Source organism: Amblyomma americanum, chromosome 1 (genome assembly GCF_052857255.1).
Source record: "Amblyomma americanum isolate KBUSLIRL-KWMA chromosome 1, ASM5285725v1, whole genome shotgun sequence".
NCBI lineage: Eukaryota > Metazoa > Arthropoda > Arachnida > Ixodida > Ixodidae > Amblyomma > Amblyomma americanum.
This window is the reverse complement of record NC_135497.1, coordinates 534,321,403-534,344,180: the sequence shown is the minus strand read 5'-3', so window position 1 is coordinate 534,344,180 and position 22,778 is coordinate 534,321,403. Positions and strand designations below refer to the sequence as shown.

General features: G+C 49.9%; 1 protein-coding gene across 1 annotated transcript in view; it reads left to right on the top strand.

The window, feature by feature from the left end:
- The window catches only part of LOC144107698 (uncharacterized), a 42,262-nt gene extending 20,012 nt beyond the window's left edge, over positions 1 to 22,250 (top strand). Inside the window, exons 2-3 of the mRNA XM_077640831.1 lie at positions 1,889 to 2,121; positions 21,872 to 22,250. Of these exons, the coding sequence (XP_077496957.1) occupies positions 1,889 to 2,121; positions 21,872 to 22,235 (597 nt within the window). The 3' untranslated portion in view covers positions 22,236 to 22,250. The remainder of the gene's footprint in view (positions 1 to 1,888; positions 2,122 to 21,871) is intronic.
- Positions 22,251 to 22,778: the final 528 nt, after the last annotated feature.

Genomic DNA, 22,778 nt, shown 5'->3' with positions numbered 1-22,778 from the left:
CGATGTAGGCAAAATTATTTCAGCCACAGCGCCGAGCGTAAACACGTTTTCGAAATTTCAAAAGCTGATGTGTATATTAACTGCGGTAGGCTACACGCCTCTCAGTAATTAACGAACCAAACAGTTATAGTAAGAAAGTTGGCTATTGAATATTAATTAAGCAGCCTGCATAAAAATTAGCACGTTTTAACTGTATTCTGAAGTACTGCACCGCTGACAATGCTATACCTAAAAAGCCCTCTTCTATCTCAAAGATCCTATTTTTAAAAAATGTGTAAAATCTTAAGTGGAACACCTTGAATAGCCGTAGCACTACGGTCTGGTAGTGGGGTGTAAGTGAGTGTCTTATCATGCGAGAAATGTGGCGGCATACATGATTATTTACGTCGTGCCAATGGAGTGCTTCCATGTCTTCCAATGGTAACTATACAATGTTAGTTAACCAGCCTGCTAGTTAGCACGCATTAGCTGTATTCATATGTACTGCACCGCTGCCAATGCTACGCCGAAAGAAAAGCGCTCTTCTGACTTAAAAAGCCTATCTTTAAAAATTGTGTAAACTCTTAGCTGAAACACCTTATATAGCAGTTACATTCATATAATGGTTGCCGGTAAAGTATTACCATCGCGAAATAGTCGAGTCAACCGACAGCTTAGGACTTTCGCTTTTTGAAAAGCGAACACTGCAGATGCTTTACTTCAAGGGAAAAAACGCGCTTCAGTTAATGAGTGACAGTCCGGAAATTACACCCACCAATTAATTCTGGCCCTTGCACTGTGCCGCTGCCTGTTCGTATCCTATCGCGAACAGGTGAGTAAAAGAGGTTGAATTGAAAACTACCACGCATATTTTATCGTGTATGGCAGAGGTTGCTGTCGCGCTGCTTCGGGCACTAGTATCTCCCTGCATTAAGCGTAATTAGTTGTGCTGCCGAATCAACAAAGCAAAAAAGCGTTGTGAAAAGCAGATCCTCAGAAAAATAAAACAAAAGTTAGGCATGGCTAGACAGACGGTCCCGATTCTTCTTAGCTTCGCGGCATATGCACACGAGCCATACGTTCATGTCAAGCCACGTGGCCTCACAAGAGCGCCACCTCGAGAAAACTCATTTAAGGTGAAATGTCAAAGGTCGAAGGCAAAGTTTAGAGGTCAAAGTCAAGGCCAAGGGTTAAAGGTCAAGCCACTATAGGGGACTTTAGGAACCATGGGGTAACATTGGTAGGCATGGTACACCATAGGTTTTAACTCAAAACTTATTGTAGCACGAAAGTATCCCCAAAACGCCAGGGTCCATTTTCAGGAGTGGCCCGGGCCCAATTTGGAGGTCGTCATCACGTCCGGCATGCTCAATTATGGTCGGACATCAATTTTGGTCTAAATTGGATTCTGCAGATTACGCCTCTTAATCTGTAGCTGCGGCGCGATGCTCTCCGATCTGCGCAGATTAAGTCTGCTTAATAGCGCCCTTCTCACTTCAATACGTTTGCCGCAAGTGCTAGGCTGGTATGCAAACTTTTGAAGCGTTAATCCGAGGTTCGCCTCGAGAATAGTCTCGTTATTATGGCTGAATCCACGTTTCTTGCCCAACAAGAGCCAAGCCAAATACGAAACTTTATCTTCCGGGAATTGCTGCGCCTCTACATAATGAATCAACTATCGCAGTGCCAGCTTTCCCTCTAGGTGTACTGCGAAACTCTATGCCACGGGACAATTCCTGTTCCCTTCGAATTATGGCCGGTGAGCATAGTGACGAAGATTGTGGCTGCTGCCTTGTGCCTGCTGCCTAGCACGCACACAGCCAGTTTCGTGCTTCTAGCTTGAGCCCACGGGCCACACGTATCCCTACATTTAATTAAAAAAACGCATCCCACTTTTTTTCCATCTCAGGGGGACGAACAGTGCAGCCGCTACTATTACACCTACTGCTCCAAACCGGTGACTGTATTCCACTTCGACCCAGAGCAAGGGGCATGCGTCCCTGCCGCAGAGAATCGCGCACAGCTCTGCAACCGAGGCTCCAATCGGTTCGGCAGCTGGGACCAGTGCCGCCAGAGCTGCCTCGAACCTGAACGTGTCTCGGACAAGTGCTTCGAGAATACGCTCTTCGTGCCCTGCTTTACGTGAGTCGGTCTTCCCTGCGGTGCTGCGTCACAAAGCCCCTGCAGCGCCAGGGACAGCCGTGTCTCACGGGGCGGAAAAAGGGTACCGATACCTGAACCTTTCATGTACACGTGCCCACCCAGGCATATTGTCCAGAACCGTCATTGCAGGCATAGCTGGATGGCCGGTCGGCCTGTGAAGGCGTGGAATGTTATCCGTGTAGGAATATTGCACGCTGCGTTAGATGGCCCCGCATGCCGCTACTTTCTATCACTCATCACCACCGCTACGGTGCAGCTTCGAAGATAAAGTTTGCGCTGAGAGAAGCTTGCTGCGGACCCAGACCAGACAAAAAAGTTGGTTTGCGGACAGGAAAGTATTGCTCACGAGACTGACCAGACGCTTGCATAAGGTGTTTAGCGAAATGCCTCTGAAAGCACGTCAGGTATGAAAAGTAGACGTTTGAGCGTTACATGAGGGTACTCAAACAGAAGCTCCAGCAATGGAAGCAAGGATTTAAACCTTTAACCACCTATTACCCAAAAATATGTACCATATTTCTAGTTTTTTTAAGTAGCCATTATTTTTTTCATGTAATTCTGATTCTGAAAATGTATTATATCATTGGTTTCGGCTTAAAACTATACAGCGAAAAAATTTAAAATAGAGAAACCTGCTCTTTAAGATGGCTTTTCCTCAGTACTTTTATTAGTAATTGGTTATAACTTATTGAAATTTGCCGTATTTATTTTATATGATGCGCTGTAACACGCTGCAAACTGCATCGATGTTGATTGGTCCTAACACAAACAAGGTTTCATCATTTGTATAGTCAACGTCCACTACCCAGAGCGTCGCCATCGTCGTGTTCGCTCTCGTAACCTGGAGCAGTCAGCAGCTCGCAAACGATGTCGGAGTCACTGTCGGAAATAAATCCTAGATATTCAGCAACGCTTCTGCGAGAAGCGCTCCAAAAGCAGCTCTTTTTCTGGGGACATCGCCGCCACCGGCATTCTGCATGTGTGACGCCTTTATCAAATTTTGCACGGCTAAAACACGCGCTAAAGGCACGAAATGTATTTTTTATGGCCAAGTACCGCCCTCTAGTGTTGAAAATCGCAAGCAAGAAAATTGCCGACCGTAACGCATCTTTAACAATGGGACAGGCGCAACTTGGGGCAGGACGAGTGTGACTCGCCATTGGCGATATTGGCACAATCTCCCATGACGAGTACAGTTCGATGTTGCCTGTTAAATGGTTAATGTGCAGAAGCAGATCTAGCTAGCTGATGTAAGAGACCGGCTATAAAGGTTGTTTCAGGGAAGTCTTAAGAATTTTCAAGATAGGCATTTCGGGATTTGAAAAAATATGGTTTTCATATGGTGTCACTGTCACGACCCAAGGCGGCGTGCAGGTAGGCGTAGGGTAGAACCCAAGAATGAGGTCGGATTTTTTCAATTGCCGACCCAGGTCCAGCCCCAGCGCTCCACTTCGTCGTCGTTCCGACAAAGTGCGTAGGTCGCGCGGTGCTAGGCACGTGACATAACCCTCCCCGCCCCCCCCCCCACCCCCCCTGCGAAAGGAAAGCATCGTCTCGATGCGAAATGAGCAATGTACAAGTGAAGATTAAAAAAAAAGAAAAATAGAGGTGAGCTGCGCTATTCGCGAGTTTCACGTACGGTGTCGCCGCCATGCGCCTGCCTACAGAACCGCCGGAGAGATGATACCGGTTGAAGGCGTCCGGCTTGGGCTGGCGTCTCCTGCCCAACTTATGCATTGTTATTTCTGTCGCGTAGAGCTTCAAAGGGTTACTGCGTTTTGAGAAGTATTTTTCACTCCGCCACGGCTTTACGTTAACGTAACATTCAAGCGGGCATGTAAACCGCACACTTTAAGCAGAAAACAAAAGCAGTCGCATTTTCTGTCTACCGCGGTGCTTGGACTGCCTTGTGAAAGGCGAGATAAATCTGTATATGTTCCCTCTAATACTAAGCTCAAGAAGGAGTGGGTAATGAAGTTAATTAAAAACTGAGTGTGGGCAGGTCAATTACTCATCATGCAGAGTTGAAGCAGAATGATGAAACGGGGACGACGAAAAAACAGACAAAGGACAGCAAGCGCTGTAGCTGTCCTGTTTCTTTTAATCTTCTTCCTTTATGCGCGCTGCTCTAAATTTGCAGCACAATCGACATTCGCATCGCGAAACCTGTGAACGAGATTGGGACAGTTTTCAGTATGCATTCCGGCTCCAGTTATTTCTTCTGCCTGCCTCTGGTGAGCACTGATCTTGACAGACGTAAATTGTGAGCCGCCCTTGAGGGCAACATTTTTCAGAGGCGACATCTTGACCATACAGGTTCTTCTTTAAGAAATAAAAAAAACGTTTCCTGCATGATTAAATATGCCCCGCCGCGGTGGCTCAGTGGTTAGGGCGCTCGACTACTGAGCCGGAGTTCCCGGGTTCGAACCCGACCGCGGCGGCTGCGTTTTTATGGAGGAAAAACGCTAAGGCGCCCGTGTGCTGTGCGATGTCAGTGCACGTTAAAGATCCCCAGGTGGTCGAAATTATTCCGGAGCCCTCCACTACGGCACGTATTCTTCCTTTCTTTTTTCACTCCCTCCTTTATACCTTCCCTTACGGCGCGGTTCAGGTGTCCAAAGATATATGAGACAGATACTGCGCCATTTCCTTTCCCCAAAAACCAATTATTCTTATTATTATAATTAAATATATGGAAAGCTTGCAATCAGTAGTCGCCGGATGCGCACTACATTCGGAATCTGTTGAGCTTTACCGCAACGTGGAGATATATACGCAGCAGGCACCAGTGTCTAAGCATTCCTGCCACTGAGGAAATAGTAGCACCACTGATTTATTTTGGAGCATTACAGGCAGGTAACCTTGCTTGCTACCGGGGTGCCACAACACTTGTTAAGCGAACACTGCTGAAAACTACTTCCGTCGGGGCTTGTTCACGATTGACGTCGGCAAAAATCACAGCTTACCTGTTATGCTTTAAATAAATCAGCAGGGCCGAAATGCGCACTCCACGTCGTCATTGCTGCTTTGTATTCTTTGTTGCTTTTTGCGCCTATACCACAACTTTTTGGGTTTTCATTGTCTAGGCAGCTCAATGTGATGGCTTATGTGCTGATATCTGGTAAAAAATTGGGTAACTAACTGCGAACATGGTGGATATGTATAAGTACGTAAACTCCCACTTCATCTGGTGTCCGCGAGTACCTTGAATAGGATAGGAGCCAGAAATTTTCTCGGCATCCGTCTCTCTGCACACGTGCCCCGCTGCCCTTCTTCCCGCCATTACAGCCACCGGAGCACGTGTAGCACCTTCCGGTTCACGTTGTCAGCAGCCCAATGTTTTGCGTACCAAGCCCGCCACACCTCCGTCATGCGGTTCCTATCACACCTGCGGTGCTTGCGCACAGAAGGCTTGTACGCTAACAGACAATATCGAATATGTCTTAAAGTCACAGCGCAAAACAGGGCCTGCATTGAGACATCCTTCGCCTTAGCAGCACACCTACAAGGACATTTTAATGCAGCCTCAGGCAGCGCAGCGCAGCACAGCACAAGGCTAGCGCGGGCCTTGGATCATCTCCCTGGCAGCCATACTGGATTGTTAGTGGCGCCCTCTATAGACCGTGAAATTTGTGAATACAATCCTTGCCAGTTGTGAGGCGGGGAAAGTCAAGTCCGCACTTGCGGAAAGGTGATAAGGGTGCAGCGCACAGCACGCAGCCACGCGAAAAGTACGGCTTTAAACGCACCGCAATCACGATTTGAGGCCACTGACGCCAATGGCCGACTTTAGCGATGCCGTCAGGAACTTCGTAATTGACGCTGTTGATGCGGCGCAGGACTTTGTGCGGTCCGAAATTCCGATGAAGGAGCTTTTCACGCAATCTCTTGCGGCTTACGGGTGCCCGCACCCACCCCTGGTCTCCCGGTTCGTAGTGCACTTCTGTGTTCCTGAGGTCATAGTGTCGGGCATCAGCGGGCTGATGCTTCTGAATGTGCAAGCGGGCCAGCTGACGGGCTTGCTCTCCTTGTTCCACGAAATGGTCTGCGTCTGGTGAGTCCGATTCATCCCCGCATAGGAGCATCGAGTTCAACATCATGAGGACTTCCCTGCCATAGACGAGGCGGAACGGGGTAAATTGGAAGGCTTTCAGCGTCGCGGCATTCTACGCGAAGGTGACGTACAGGAGGATCTCGTCCCATTTTTTATGCTAAACGTCGACGTACACCTAAATAATGTCCGCCAGCGTTTTGTTTAGCCGTTCCATTAGGCCATTTGTTTGTGGATTATACGCTGTTGTTGTTCGACGACCTGTATGGCTAAGAGTTAAAATGTCCCGCAGGAGCGAGCTGTAAACGCTTTACTCCGGTCGGTAGTGATGGCCTGCGGGACACCGTTTCTAACCACAATGTCGTGCATAAATAAGTGAGAAACTTCGGCGGCGGGATACCTCGCGCAGAGGCCTTCGTCTCAGCGTAGCGGGTCAAGTAGTCTGTGGCGACTACAATCCATTTGTGTCTGATCGACGACAGAGAAAATTATCTAGGAGGTCGATGCCGGCTTTATTCAATAGATTCCAGCAAGGTAGAATGTTGGGCAAATTGATACTTCAATTTTTTCATTGTCAAACAGCGCACAAAAAACACCAGGACACGGACAGGAGCAATGGAATTTGGGGTGGCTCGATAGACTGCAACATGCTGGGAGGCTTGAGCGCGGGGTTTTTTTTCGCCGCTGGTGCTGGCGGCAGGTCCTGGCATAGCGCTTGAAGTAGGTGTGACCGGTAATAATTTTGCCGGACTCGGTGTAAGATCCGTGTGAAAACAAGATAGCGGGAAGTCGGATCGTCATGGCAGGCAAAGACGACTTCGTTCTGTAGATCAGACGGTACGGCGAGCAAGTAAGTAGAATTCTTACAAAGCACCCCACTCCGGAGGCAGAACGATGATAGCCCATGAGCTAGGTGCCGCGGTATTTTTGGGTGCCCAATTTCGAGATGGTCGATGAGCAGCCACAGCTCGGTGTCTCCACGCGGTCTTGAAATGAGGGCGGACGTGCTGACTGCTCCGAAGAAGCTATTGTCGTCTGCGGTGTCTTGCGTAGAAGGTTTGACGGAAGCGCGTGGCAGGCAATCGCCGTCGGTGTACTCCCGCCCGGACTGTAACAGGTAAGGGCGAAATTGAATTCCTGCATGCGTAATACCAAACGTGCTAAGGGGCCGGTAGGGCCCGTTAAATATTTCAGCCAACACAATCAGCGATGCCTGGTGACTTCACGAAACCGCTTGCCACAGAGGTATGGGATCAACTTAGTGGCGGCCTATACCACCGCCAAACAATCTTTTTTGGTGGTAGAATAGTTCGATTCAGCGCGCGAAAGTGCGCAGCTGGCGTAGGCAATTACTTTGCCGACACTGTCTTGCCGCTGAACTATAACGACGCCAAGGCTTATGGAGCTCGCATCATTGTGTACCTTTGTGTCGGCATCGTCGTGGAAATGTGCCAGAATCGGGCTAATTGCCGGCGTCTAACTCCTCGAAAGCCGTCTGCTGTTCGCTGCCACAGAAAAATGATGCGTCATCCCATATATAGGAGCGTCAGAGGGTGTCGCGATTATCAGCCGGAGGCGCTATCGCGTGCAGGTTGGAGAAACAAAAACAAGACAGGAAAGTTAAATCTACGAAGCTAAATTACAATTTAATCAAAGGAAAGATTAAAATACAAGTGAAAAAATAAACGACAAAAACAAAACACAACATTCATACACACGATAGAAAACGGAAGGGTCCATCCAGTCGTCGTGCGTCCCTGGCGAGACGGAGCTGCGCAGCCGAGAGAAACGCCGGTCAGATAGGTGCGGCGTGTCGCAAGCGTCTCGGTATGGCCCAACAGCACAGAACGCAGAAGGTCTGACGTCGGCGATCCAAGGGAGGTCTACCGCAGCAGCGGTCTGACGACCGACACCTTGCACCTCCACGCTTGAATCAGTGGGGTGAAGCTTTCTATACCTCCCAGCGGCCACGAATTGCAGACGCTAGCGCCAATTCCTCCTTCAGTTACGTTCACAACGGACGGTGTACGGAGTCACGGCTTCAGCGGAGGTTTCTCCAATTATCCGGGACGGAAGTGAATCTTGCTTTCCTCCCCCTGCTTGAATGCCACTATAATGGAACATGTTACCAGCGCAAGAAACAAGGACACAGGTAGAAGACAACACGAACGCCGGAACACGAACGCTGGCGTTCGTGTTGGCTTCCTTCTTTTTTCTTGTTTCTTGCACTGGTAACATGTTCCATAATAATGCAAACAACCAACCAGCCCAGCAGTCTACCCTTAGTTGAACGCCACGTCCCCTGATGCGCTCCCTCCCTCAGCACGTCGTATTCCTCGTCTTTTCTCGCGGGCAACATTGCGCACGTGACACGTGGTTTGCCCGGCGGGCAGGACGCTCGGATATCGACGCACACTTTTCGCCGGATCGCGCACTTCAGATCACAGAGGGATGGCGAGCTGAGAAGTTTTTATTCAAGCGGCGGTAGTAGGAGCAGTGGCCTACAAACTGTCCGACTGCTATTTTGTGGGCGGGGACTGGAAAGGCTGCAACGGCAGCAAGTTTCTCAGGGTCAGCTCGAATTCCTTCAGCACTCAAGATGTGCCCCAGAAACTTCAATTCTGTGAACCCAAAGTGGCGCTATTTTGATTTCAGAGAGAGGTTAGTGGACCGAACTGCTCACAGGACAATTTTAAGGCAGTGCAGATGTCCCGTGAACGTAGTAGGAAAAATGATCACGTCGTCAAGATAAACAAGAAATGTCTGCCAATTCAGGCTATCGAGCAGTGTCCATCATTCTTTAAAAGGTGACATCAGCGTCGCAGAGCTCAAAGAGGAGGACGCGGAATTCGTACAGCCCCTCCGGTGTGACTTAGTCGGTTTTCTCGCAGTCCCCTCTCATCAACTTCTATTTGCCCATAACCACTCCTGAGGCCAACTGAAGAGGTACATGGCTCGCTGAAGTCTGTCTTCGGTCAAGGGAATCGTCGACACGCGGCTTCCTGTAGTCGACGCAGAAGCGCAGTGCTCTTTCTTCTTCACGAAATGATAAGGAACGACCATGGACTACTTGACGTTTGGACAATGCCATCTGCAAGCATCTCTTTGCTTGCTTTTGTATAGCGTCTCTCCCGCGGAGACACGACAGGGCTGCTGATGAATGAGTAGAGCGCCTTCATGCGCGATAATCCAGTGCTAACGATCGATGTTTGTCGCTCTTTAGACGACGGCGTGAAACACGCACCAAGCTCGAGCTAGACTGCCTGCAGTCTCCCCTTTTCAGGGCAGCGAAAGGCCTGGATTTATGTTGAAGTTATGTGCATTCAATTCAACTCGAGGCGTAGTTTCCTCGGATGCAAAGCATTCGGCCACTTTTGAACTGTTCGACGTAAGCTATGGCTGGGCCACTGAACACATGGCGATATTCATTGCAGGAATTGGTAACAAGCACCTTTGTCCAACATTCATAAACGAAGCCAAGTCTTCGTGTCACAGAAATCCCCAGAGTGAGTGAGAGGGAGACAGGCTCGACAGCCCAGAGTCACCGATGTAGCTCATCACAGGTAACTTTAGCGAGGATGCTAGCGCGTGGTGGGACTGGGACGTTATCATCGGCGATTCGCAGTGTGGATCAGGAACCCTTGTGCTTAGGCTTCTGTGTGGAAGTTTCGGCGGAACACCGAGACCAAGTGATTCTTGAGGTCTATAGTGGCACCGTGCTCACGAAGGAAGTCGATGCCAGGATAACACCGGGAGAGCATTCACGCAAAACGTGAAAAATGGCGACGAATGTGTGGCCTCGCACCATAACCCGAGCCGCACACAAACAGATTGGTGCGACATCTCCGCCGGCTGTACCCTTCCACGGCGTCGTCACTTTTTTCAGTGTCGTAATCCGCGACTGTATCGGTGATTCAGCGGTGGACGTCGGGGCGATTCGATCGGTGCGGCAGTGGAAGCTTTTCGGTCAATCGGCGTTCGGTGGCCTCGCCTTCGAAGGTCACCGGGTCTAGTTTTCCTGACGAGGGCTCAAGGAACCACGTTGAGCTGTGGCAAAACATGACCGAACGGGGAAGAGCGATGTGGCGAAGGCATCGCGACTCGCGGCGCGGAGAAGGCGGGGGACTATACGCTGGCGGGTGACGTACTCTGCGATGTCGTGAGGCCACTCACCAGGTCGTGGACGAGGGCTGTCGAGGGAAAACCCTCGCAGGCCCAGTTGGCGATAAGGGCACTACTGGTAGGGATGACCTGCCTTGGCACAGTGGTAGCAGAAAGGTCATTGATCTGAAGTGCGCCAGAGACGTCTTTCCCGGCGTCTGACGCCGATCCGCCCAGTAGGAAAGTGGTGTGCACTGAGGCCACAAGAGGAGTGTTAGTCGAGGGGCAGGAAATGGGACTGGGTGGCGCACGACGTCCGCATACGTTACTGGTTGAATGGGGGTCGGGTGCGGCACTAAAACAACCGCAGCGAGCGGCGCCCTGAGTGCGCTTTGGACTTCCTCGTGGATTAAGCTAGTCAGGAAATTTAAGCCAGGGGCAAACGTGCCATGCAGCGTTTGCAGCTCCTCGCGTACCATGGAGCGCATGAGTTCACGAAGGGAGCTCGGATTCCTAGCCGGCCCGGTCCAACGTGGATAACGTGGGCACGGATGCAGTTGCCGGACGTACTGGCAAGACCACTGCTGCAGCATTTTGTTCGTAAGCACGGAATCATCCAGACACTCCGCGACGGTGTTGGGCGATTCCGTACGAGACCGGCAAAGAAATTGTCTTTTACGCCACGCGTCTGGTGCCGCAACCTGTCTTCAATGATGGCCGGGTCTGCGCGATGGCAAAGACGCGTTACATCCTCAGCATACATTGCGATACCCTCATTCGGAAAATCGATGCGAGAGGTAAGAGAACGCTTCGCGCTTCCTCGGTGGTCACTGGTGGATTATTTACTCAGGAGGTGACGTAGGAAGGTCGGCCACGCGGCGGGCCATGTGGCCTCGCGATTCTAAACCCCGTATGGGCAGCGTCTTCAAGGCTGAAGTACACGTTCCGCATCCTCGCAGCGTCGTTCCCGCTGTTCAACGTCGTCACCCGTTCAAAGTGAGACAGCCAGTCCACGGCATCCTAAGACTAATAACCATGAAAGGGTTTAGGGATCCGAGGAGTCTGAAGGGTGACTGTCGTGAATTGGAAGCGCGTCCCGACTTTCAGAAGGGGAACGCTATCGCGTGCAGATTCGAACAAGAGGACAAGCGAACAAAGAGATCAAAGAAAACAAAACGAAGCCGTATTTATAATAAAAAGGAAAGGGGGCAACAAGAAACGCACAAGCCAACAATAAAAACACACACTCAACAAGCGTACAACTCTACTGAATAAAAAGAAGGAGTTCACCAGATACTGAGCGTCCCAGGTGAAGCGAAGATGCCTAGCAGACAGGGCGAACGTGGGTCGATGTAATGCGACGCGTCGCAGGCAGTGTATCGAAGGAAGCGGCGGAAGGGAGCCGGATGGAAGTAGGAGCGGAGCGGAACACAGGGAGACGCCGGTGGTCTCCCGTCAAGAGCCCGAAGAACATGGCAGCCGCAGAAAGAACAAGCGTAGCCGAGACCGTCGACGGCGGCCCAAATCGTCGGAGGTTTAAATCAGGCTATCCAAGAGTGCCTTTCGGCAGCATGGACCCCCATTCTGTCGCCTGCCACCTCCACACTTGCAAAGAACGCAGAAAGCTTACGTCGGTGATCCGAGGGAGGTCACGGCAGCACGGACCCAACCTCCGACAGCTGCCACCTCCACGCTCGAATGACACGATCTCAGCTGCGCTGTCTTCCTTTACACCTCGGTCTTCTGACACGTAAGCTCTCCGCTCCTCGTGCTCCCCGCGCTCTGCGCCGTCGCCTCGGGCACACCCTTCGCACGCGCACACGCGCAACGCTGGGCTGGCACGCACAGCACTCCGCTGTTCGACGCACCACTGTCGACGCACCAAGTTCACAAATTCTCCGAGGATCTTTTGTGCACCTTCGAAAAAGTTTTTCAGAAAGAAAAAGCTGCCGTGGTGCACACAACACTTATGTTCATGTGGTAAACAGACAAGTTAAACGCTGCTGAAGTCACCGACGGCACTTTACACAGTGACACATGGAGGCACATGGAAACGCGCACGGAGGAAACATGTGGTCAAACATAATACATCTCAAAAAAGAGAAAATAAAAACCATACGAAATATCAGACACAAACTTTAAACACGTCTGTACCATAAAGGTGAACATGTACGCACTAAACAACACTTCACCGGAGAACGAAAGAAGAATAAAAACAACCCACAAACACTACCAGGCTACATTTGCACAGGTAACAGTTTCAAACGCCGGATAGTATTACTGTACATTGGGCATCACCCTCTGGCAATTTATAAACCACTCATGCAATCAACGCCTACGTTTTCTGATCTTGTCAACTTCTTCTATTACAACGGAAGATGACGCTTGCACGACCTCGGGACGCACGCTCTTCGTATCGCTTAAGCATATAGAAGTGGAAGAGCTTTTTAGTGTGGCCCAAGTTTACCCAATAATCCGCGTCATCCATTTTGCCAGAAACCACGAATGGACCTTTCTACTGCATTAGCAGTTTATTATGGCTGCTGGGCAAAAGAATGAGGGCACGATCTCTAACCCTTATATTCCGCTTCTTGCGGTTCCTGTCATAGTATTTCTTGTGAGACTGCTGGGCACGCAACCAATTTTGACGTGCCGCGCTCACAGTTTGCTCAAAACGTCCACTTAGGTCGAGAACGTAACTAAATGTCGTCTTCGTGTCTTCTCCCAGATTTTTCCTTGTCGGGAGCTCTCTGAGGACTGCCAGCGGTCCTCGCACTTGTCGTCCAAATAATCAACTCAAACGGAGAAAACCACAGACTTGCGACACCTCTCTGTATGCGAACAAAAGCGGAGCGATATAATGATCCCACGTTTAGGGCTGCTTCTGACCGAGCTTCCGCAGTATCTGCTTGAGTGTGCCGTTAAATTTCTCCACCATCCCACTGCACATTGGATGGTAAGAGATCGTGCGCAGATATTTCGCCGCCAAAAGATCATTGACCTCTCTCATCATTTCGAAAGTGAAACAGGAGCCCTGGTCACAAAGGATCTCTCTCGGAAAGCCTATTCCTGAGAACATCTCCACCAAAGCTGCCACGGTTGATGAATCTATCTTTGGCAGATCCATGGTGTCAGGATACCGCGTGGCAAAATAGACGAGTGTGAGAACACATCTATCCTCTTTAACCGATGTGGGCGACAGCGGACCGCCAATGTCGACAGCAACACGATCAAATGGAGTGTCGATAAGGAGCATGCGTCACAACGGAGCTTTCCCTACTTTGCCTTTCGGTCGCGTCCTTTGACAGGAGTCGCACGACCTGACATACCTCTTAATCTCCTCCTGTACTCCGAGCCAGAGAGAATTCTTCCAGAACTCGATCTGTAGTCTTCTTAATGACCTGATGCCCCGCCAACGGGTTATCGTTGGCAAGGCTTAACACCTGTGATCTACAAGACTTTGGAAGTACTACCTGTCGAACCTCTCTGCCAGAGGCGAGATGATAGAGGCGATACAGCAAACCCCATTTCAACTGAATACGACTGCGAAGTGCCGTGCTTGCCATGGAACACATTTCCTACTTTCACCCAACACGCTCTCGATGACCCATCCTCTCTTTTCTATTTTATAGCGTCTCCTTGGTGAACCTCATGGGACCAACGCTTAAAGCACAACTTTCGCTCCTTCGTCTGGAAAATTCCTTTCCAGCCAACACTCCTTTGGGCCTTCGCTCTCACAATTTTCACTTGCAACCTCGTCATTGACTATGCCAGGTCATAATTTAGCCCCGTCCTTCGATTTCCAATTAATATCTGGATTTGACGGCTCACGGGCCTCCGGTATATTTCCAATTACGGCATCTTACAATGGTGTCTCCGTGCATTTCACCAGGGCCGTGCCAGTGAAATAAGGAGAAGCGATATATACTTCTGCCTCGGGAACTTCCAGACTACTGCCATCGACAAGGAACAACGTAGATCTCGAGCCGGTGAGAGTTGAGTCAGGAACCAGGGCTCTCCGCACAGCCACTGTATTGCTCCCCGTGTCCCGTAAAACACATACGGGTAGGTCTCGGAGCTCTCCCTCTAAGACAGGCATGTGTTGTGCGTCTGCAGGTTTTTTCCAGACAAGTCCGACCACCACTTTATCCTCAGCTGGTTCAAGCCTATCTGCTATTGTGGACATCGTTTCAGGCGCAACGCTCTCTGGCTGAACACAACAAGACGATTGCTTCTTGTTTTCGTGCTTCCTTGAGCAGGAACTTAAATCATGCCCTGTTTTTCGGCAATAGACACAGTAAAGCTCGTTTGGCTTAGAGCGACAATCGGCAGCCTTATGTCCAGGTCGGTTACAAATGAGGCACCTTCCTGACTGTCTACTTGATGGAACATCCTGCTCTCTCGCAATGCCCCCCTCTAACGATTCTTTGAACGAAGACAAGTTTCTTTGTCGCTGGGCCACTAGAAAGTTGTCTGCTGCCTCAGCCATATTGTCCAGCGTCTTGCACTTTATTTCTCGAAGGAAATTCACCAGACGACTATGAGAGTTCCTCATGAACTTTTCGGCCACCACCAAGTCACGTAAATCATTGTACGTTGTGGCCGTTCCCGACATCTCGACCCATCCATCAAAAAGACTGAGCAAACGTGCTGCGTATTGCTTGCCTGTTTCTTTATCAAGCGGCTTACTTTCACGAAACCTTTCGCGATAACCTTCTGCTGTAAACCTAAAATGATGATGCAGGGCTATTTTGCCTTATAATAATCCATTGAATCTGCTGGAGACAATCGACCGAACACACGAAGAGCCTCCCCAGTCAAAGACATACTGCTGTAGCCAATTTTTCCTTGGGCCAGCTGTCTCCTTCTGTGATACGCTCAAAACGTTTGAGGTGTGCATCTAAGTCATCCCTGCGATCGTCGAAATTTGGGATCAACTTGTATGGGCTAACCGCTACTGAGGGCCCCGGTGCGGGTTCTCGATTATTCCCACCAGCTTCTGCGAGCATTAATTGAAGCTGCAATCTACGCTCTTCAGCTTCTGCGAGCGCCTTTTCATGCTCGCGTTGAGCCTCCGGCTTGCGCTTTACGCTCTTCAGCATCTGCGAGCGCCTTTTTATGGTCGCGTTGAGCCTGACGTTTGGCTTGCGCTTTACGCTCTTCAGCATCTGCTAGCGCCTTTTCATGCTCGCGTTCGGCTTGTTTTGCACTCATCAGCGTCTCCTGCGCCTTGGCATGCTCGCGTTCGGCTTGTGCTTTACGCTCTTCAGCCTCTGTTTGCGCCTTTGCGCGTTTGCATTCGGCTTCTGCTAGCGCTTTTTCATGCTCGCGTTGAGCCTGGCGCTCGGCTGCACGTGCTGCACGTTCCTTCTTTTGCTCGGCCGCCACCTACGTGCGCAGCTCGGCGTCTTTCAACCCCATGTGTTCGCCCAACCCGTCCAAATCATTTAGTGTTGCCAACGTTTCTTTTTACGAACCCACGAAAGGAAAAAAAACACGGCTCCGTCCTATCGCGTGGACGCCAATTGTCGCGAATTGGTAGCACGTCCCCAACTTTTGGAAGGGGGAACGCTATCGCGTTTAGATTCGAACAAGAGGACAAGAGAACAAACAGATCAAAGAAAACAAAACGAAGCCATATATATAATTTAAAAGAAAAGGGCCCATAAGAAACGCACACGCCAACAAGAGAAACACATACTCAACAAGCGTACAACACTACAGATAAAAAGAAAACAGTTCACCAGGTACTGAGCGCCCAAGGTGAAGCGGGGATGTCTTGCAGACAAGGCGAACGTGGGTCGACGTAGTGCGACGCGTCGCTGGCGGTGCGTCGAAGGAAGCGGCGGAAGGGAGCCAGGTGGTAGTAGGAACGGAGAGGAACACAGGGAGACGCCGCTGGTCTCGTGTCAACAGCCCGAAGAACTTGGCAGTCGCAGAAACAACAAGTGCAGCCGAGACCGTCGACAGCGGCCCGAAACGCCGCTGGCTTAAATCAGGCTATCGAAGAGTGCCTTTTGGCAGCCTGACCCTCAGTCCATCGGCTGCCACCACGGCTAGGCTGGCAGGCGCAGCGCTCCGCTGTCCGACGCGCCACTGTCGACGCACCGCGTTCACAAATCCTCCAAGGTCTTTTGTGGACCTCGCAGTGACATAATAACAGGAGCGGCGGTAGGGACAGTCACGGTCAGGGCTGCCGGTGTCGTTGCCATGAGTGGAGTGTAAACCAGGGGCGCTCCATCAAGAGGAAAGAGCTTGGGGGACAAGTTTCGGAGCCTCTGGCTTCCATGATCAACATGGGTAGTCACGAGATGCTAGGGTGTCGAGTCGTCCGCAAGAGAAGGCAGCATTGATCGCATCGCCGCCAGTGTCACAGCCCAAGGATCCGTGAAGGCAGGCGTAGGGGAGAACCCAAGATTAAGGTCGGTTTCTCAATCATCGAGCCAGGTCTAGCCTGAGCACTCCTCACCCGTCAACAACCCTCATCATTGTCGTTCCGCCTATAGTGCGGAGGCCGTGCTGTGCTAGACACGTGGCAGTAGTATTACCACTGTTGGCGGACACCACAAAACCGGCGATTCATCTTGACGTGTACTCAGGTTAACTAGTTTGTACTTGCTGTTAGTGATATCTACACTAGTTTATAAAATAATCTCGGAAACAAGATTACAGTCGGTGCTATGGCTCAGCATATTTTGACCGTTTCGCACGCAATCCGCCTTTTTCACAAGATGTGGCGCCCTCTGGGGAGCGGCGAAAATACGTATGCTACAGGTTGAGAACTAACGCGTGTGGGAGACTGTCACAAAGTTCATGCCTGCCCTGTACAGCTTTGACCTTTGTTTCCCAGAAACATGTCGCGGAGCGGCGTCGACGACTTTTTGCCCCTCTCCCGCGGGGGAACGGCATTCTCACCATAGCGCTGGAGGGGTCATTCAAAACTACTCCCCCCCCCCCCCCCCCTCCTAGCATTGTTCCCATACAGGTGGCAAGCGCTTGCACGTGTTGGGAACAGCAGAAGCGGATTGAATGCCCCGGCACTGTTCGCGGCCCCCAATGACTCCTCGTGGGATTAAGGCATTGTGCCGAATTCTTTCGACATTCCTTCATGTGTTCGTTTTTTTTTCTTTTTGGGAGCTGCATTCCTCTGTGCGTGGCTCCTGAAGAGTCTTTTTTTCTGTTTTTTTTTCATTCTTTGTCATGCGAAGGGGGCGACGGGAACGCCGCGCGCTGGCAGTTGGTCTGGAGATTTCGGTGCGTGTGGTCGTGAGTGAGGTCAGCCAGGGAAGTAGTCGGCAAGGAGCCTAGGCGGAGATCTGACGCGTAGAGCGCGGCGACGGTGGTCCCGAAGACGCGAGGCCCAAGTTCGCCCGTATCCGCAAGCCCCCATCAGCCCGCGACGAGCAACCGCAGCCCGACGCTCCCTGCGGCCGGACCTTGCCACTCCGCAGCTAAGCCATCGTTTCTCACCACTCACTTCAACTCTTTTATCTTTGTATTTTTGCTTTCTGTGTTTCTCGTTGTAATCCTTTGTACTGTATTTCCGTCTCGTAACATTTTTGTATAGCAATCGCCCTGATGTTTCTTTCTTTGTGTTAATTGTTGTGTTAACGTGTTCAATTGGTGCTTGTGTTATTCGCGTCACGTCAGTGTACGGCGCTACCTTGTCGGGCATATTGTAATACTTGGGTGTTGTTTGCCTAAATTAAATTAATTCACTACGGAACTTGCCTACGCCTCATGCCTCCGGTCAACGACTAATCAGGCGTGGCCCCTATCGCCGGTCAGCAGTAGAATCACAATCTTTCGCACACGGGGTGGAGAAGTTCGTCGCTCCTCCCCCTCCGAACTAACGGAGAGTGCAGTGGTGGGCAGGTTGGCCCGATTAATTGTAACTTCGGCGCTAACCAACACCACAGCCGCCCACGATATCTTGACAGACACAGGCGCAACCCGGTTCCACCTTCTCAGCACGCGGGCGAGCGCCAGTGGTGGTCGTTCCTTCAATTTGTTGACGCCGCAGCGCAGGGGCAAAACACATCTCATACCACCCTTGGTTGGGGCGGTTCATCGCTACTCTTACGTGAATTTAGTAACCGCGTCACCCCTTGGCAGGGCGCCAGCGGTGCCAGCGGTGGCCAGGTGTCATTTTCTTCCTCAATGCGCGCTGCGACGCAAGCTTTCTGCTTTAGCGTAGGCCGTGCTGAAGTTCAGCTTCCGGCCATGAAAAATAACAAAGGATCTAGCCTGCGCCATCATTATTAATTTTTCTGTGCATTCGTGACAGAGCACAAGGACATTTCGAGCAGTTCAATAACATCAGACTGTTGCGGAGCTTTAATTTTTCAAATCTTACTATTCGGTGACATTGTTGAATCAGTCGCGAAATAACGAAGTCGAAAGGGTGCCGTAATTTCTTCTTATAGCCGTTTCTTTGTTATATCTGTACGTGACCTTGGTTTCAACTACCGCATTCCAACGGGTTTACCTGCCGCTCTGAACACCAATGGCAACATGTTAATGTGCTGGAAATTGGCATTGCGGCAGGCTTCAACACGCGCAATGAGTGCCCACGGAGTGGCTAGTGGTGGACCAACTGATTATCTCAGCCTTTCCGCGGCTCACAAGGGATTGAGTGCTTAGAATATATTTCATGAAGGAGTAACGTCGCAGTTAACAGGAAGAGACCTATAAGGGGGTTATTTCGACTCTTCTTATAGGAGCTGAAGCCGATACAAGACGTAGTAATAGAGGGCGCGCTACTGCATTGTTGTCGCGAGTACTGGTTGGGATCAGCTTCTCAGTAGACTTCCTGAACACGTAGGTCACTACACTTGTCCGCAAGGAAGGAATGTCCTGTGGAAAATGCATATACTGGACCGGGGACTGCATGGTGGCAGTCTTTTCGTCTGCGGAAGTTTTCGCCCCTTTCTTTTTCCCCACTTGTCTCTGTGAAAGCAGCGGAACATCGATACCGCCACGCACACCAAGCCCACTGTCAAAGGGTTTCACCCGTGATAGCATGCTCCGAAAACGGATAGACGGTAGATACAATGAACCTCCTCATGAAGTCAGAACCGCTTGCACGTTCGCAAATATCCCTAAACTACCAAACATCAAACTACCAGGCCACTGCTCTTGCGGTTTGAAGAGATGTGCCAGTAGCTATGCCTACTGGACACATTATCTAGCATAGCCCAAAGGCGAGATGCATTGCCTGTATGGTACAATTTTCCTGCAGTCTACGATTTCACTCTTACACAATTCCATAAGAAACAAACTCCAAAACAACATATCGTACAAGAATTTCTAACAAAAAAAATGCAGTGGCTTCACGCATTTTTATACTGGGTTTGAAAACGGATGTTAACACTGGGAGCGCAGTGGTAGGAGGGTATTGGGAGGAAAGAGTATGAATTCCGCAGTGTGCATCTGTCTTCACCGCCAAATGTTGCGCCATCTGTGCAGCCGTAGAAAAATAGTGAGAGCTTTGCAACTAGTACCATTTACACAGACTCACTAAGCGTACTCACTGCTCTTCAGTATGGAAATTCAATCACACCGCTACTTGGTGACAACATCCACAACATAACAGCCACAGCTCAAGGAGAGAACATAAAACGAGTCATGTCGGAATAAAAGACAAGAGGAGATTTGTGAGCTTCTCAAGCTCGTGGCAAGCAAATAAAAAGTAAATATACCCTTTAAATATTGCATGAACCTAGTACATCATAACTGAAGGAAAGATTGGCAGTAAGCTTGGAATACGAAGTAAATAACATACCCCGCTTGATAAAGCCAGTTTTAGGTGAATGGGAGTCGGGCACAGACCAGAAACATTTTAAGGAGCCGATTCTCTGCCGCCTTCGTATAGAACACATACCTTACACATAACTTCATACCGACAAAACAAGATAAGCCCCTATATGAATTATGCAGACAATATCTAAAATTAAGCCATGTGTAATTTTCATGCGATAACACTAAGGAAAAGCACTTTGCAGTTTTCTTCAATGAAGACATATCATTCCATCCAACACTGCTCTTAGGTGAAAATGGTATTGTCCATGTTTCTCTATCTTTACGTTTTAAAGGAAGCGAATATTTTAAACAAGATATAGATTCGGAAAAAATTATCAAATAAATAGACTTTTAACATCGTGTTTGGTGCTTGATAGCCTGAGTTGCTTATATGCTGTAAAACCTACACACCACACGCCCACTAACACTGGATCAATCGTTTTCCTAACTCGTAACCGTCCTGTGATTTAGAGCGATAGCTCTTCTATATCCAAAAGTCGATCTCCGGGATGTCCATATTTACTTTGGTGTGACCTTGCAAAGCCGCTTAGCAAAAGCCTTTGGCCCAGGCCGCCCCCAAAGTTTGACCTTGGCTTATTTCGACCAAAATCGATATCCAACCATAACTGAGCGTGCCCGACACGATGGCGACCTTCAAATTGGATCCGGGTCATTCCCAAAATTTCGCCCCGGTCTCTCCGAAATTTGAGCCTGGCCGATTTGGACAAAAATCAATGTCACACCATAACTGAGCGTGCCTGACACGATGTCGACCTCTAAATTGGGTCCGGGTCATTCCAAAAATTTCGCCGGGCCTCCCTCGAAATTTGACCAAGACGATATGGAGTAAATTTGATGCCCAGCATTAATTGAGCATGCCCAGCACGATGGTGACCTCCAAACTTGGCCCGGGTCATTGCCAAAATTTGACCTTGGCGATTTGAAAATGCTACCGCATTATAATAGGTTCATCCGAGTTAACACACTATGGTGTACCATATCTACCAAATGTACAACATATTGCCTCATTTCCGCCATAGTAGCTTGCCCTTTGACCCTGCACATATGACATTTCACCTAAAATGATTTCGTAGACGGGCCTATTTCTTGAGTGGGCATGGCAGCAATATAGCGGTTATATGGTCTAATCTTCGGCTCCTGTTTCTCAAGCAGGTCCTGCTGATCTGCGATTCTAATCAAGTGAGCGCATATGTGCTGCGTCACATCGCGTGACGTGACGTTAACATATGGTGTATATAAACGCCGCTTAGCCGCGCTTGTCTCATTCGCAATGGAAGGAGAGTCGGGACCGTCTGTCTCGCCATGTTAGAGCTTTCACTAGAACTTTGGGTATAGCCGTAGTTAAACACTGCCTAACTTTTCTTATTGTACTCACCATTGTAGTCTCTAGCCGCAGATTGAGTCTGAACGTTACAATATTTCATGCTTGGAAAAAGTTGGTGTTTTATTGATAGATTGTTCGACTGACTGATCCACTGATTGGCCGATTGATTGATTGATTGATTGATTGATTGATTGATTGATTGATTGATTGATTGATTGATTGATTGATTGATTGATTGATTGATTGATTGATTGATTGATTGATTGATTGACTGACTGACTGTGACGAAGGCCAACACTGTTCGTGGGCACTGCTGTGCGGCTTCCAAATTATCTCCTGTCCAGATGCCCGTGGTATTGCAGCTCGGGATTAACAGCGCTGCTCCTGTAAAGGCTTCCCGTTTTCAACCTATCTAATTCACCCACTCGCAGGCAAGACATGGTGGCGGCTTTCTGGTTCTTCAACGGGACCACGTGCACGACGTGGGGCTTCCCGCACGGATACTGCCCGTCCTTGCCCTACGGTGTGTACCGGACGTTCGACGAGTGCTCTCGCCGGTGCGGCCCTAACGACCGGTCACCGCCCAAGGTGGAAATGGTGCACTGCGCAGTGCCGGAGGCCAGGCCCTGCACCCTGAGCCAGCTTCAATTCCCTTACTTTGCGCTCATGCGGGGGGCCAGAGGCCGTGCGCGGTGCGTGAACACATCCCGCGAGAGGCTGCTCTCACGGCGCTGCGTAGTAGGCAGCAACCAGTTTCGTTCGCTCGCGTCCTGCCAGAAGGCGTGCCTCTACTGAGGGGCTGTAATAAAGGTCGGCTGCACTGTAGCGAGGCTTCGTCCTCTAGCTGCGAACAGCTATTCTCTACCACGTCCCAGTGTCAAGGGAGTGCTTGGATCTGACTGTGTCGTTGGTAAGCTTGAATAAGGAAAGCATTCATATCGCAGTCCTTGAATTATCATTATTTTTATGCCAGCCCTTCCCTCAAATTTCCTATAGTCGGTTTCATCATGGGATCTCTTGAACAAGTGGAGATCTTCCGTTAACGAAGTTGTCTTTCCGAGCGTCTTTATTCGCCAAATTATGAAGTTAAGCAACAAATAATTCACGCGATCTGAAAACATAAGAGGCGCACTCCTTCGTTATTGGCAGCTGAGGTCACAACAGTTGAGAGGCTGGTGAGAGCGAGCATTGGGGCGCAAGATTCCCTATACCAGACAACGAATGAATGATCGTTTTCCACGCTTTTTCCTTCGTAGATTTTAGCGTGCGCCTTGCTTCACTTCTCAAGGAAGTGCAGCACCTGAGCTCTTCACAGCACTGAAGAGGCTGTGTGCGCTA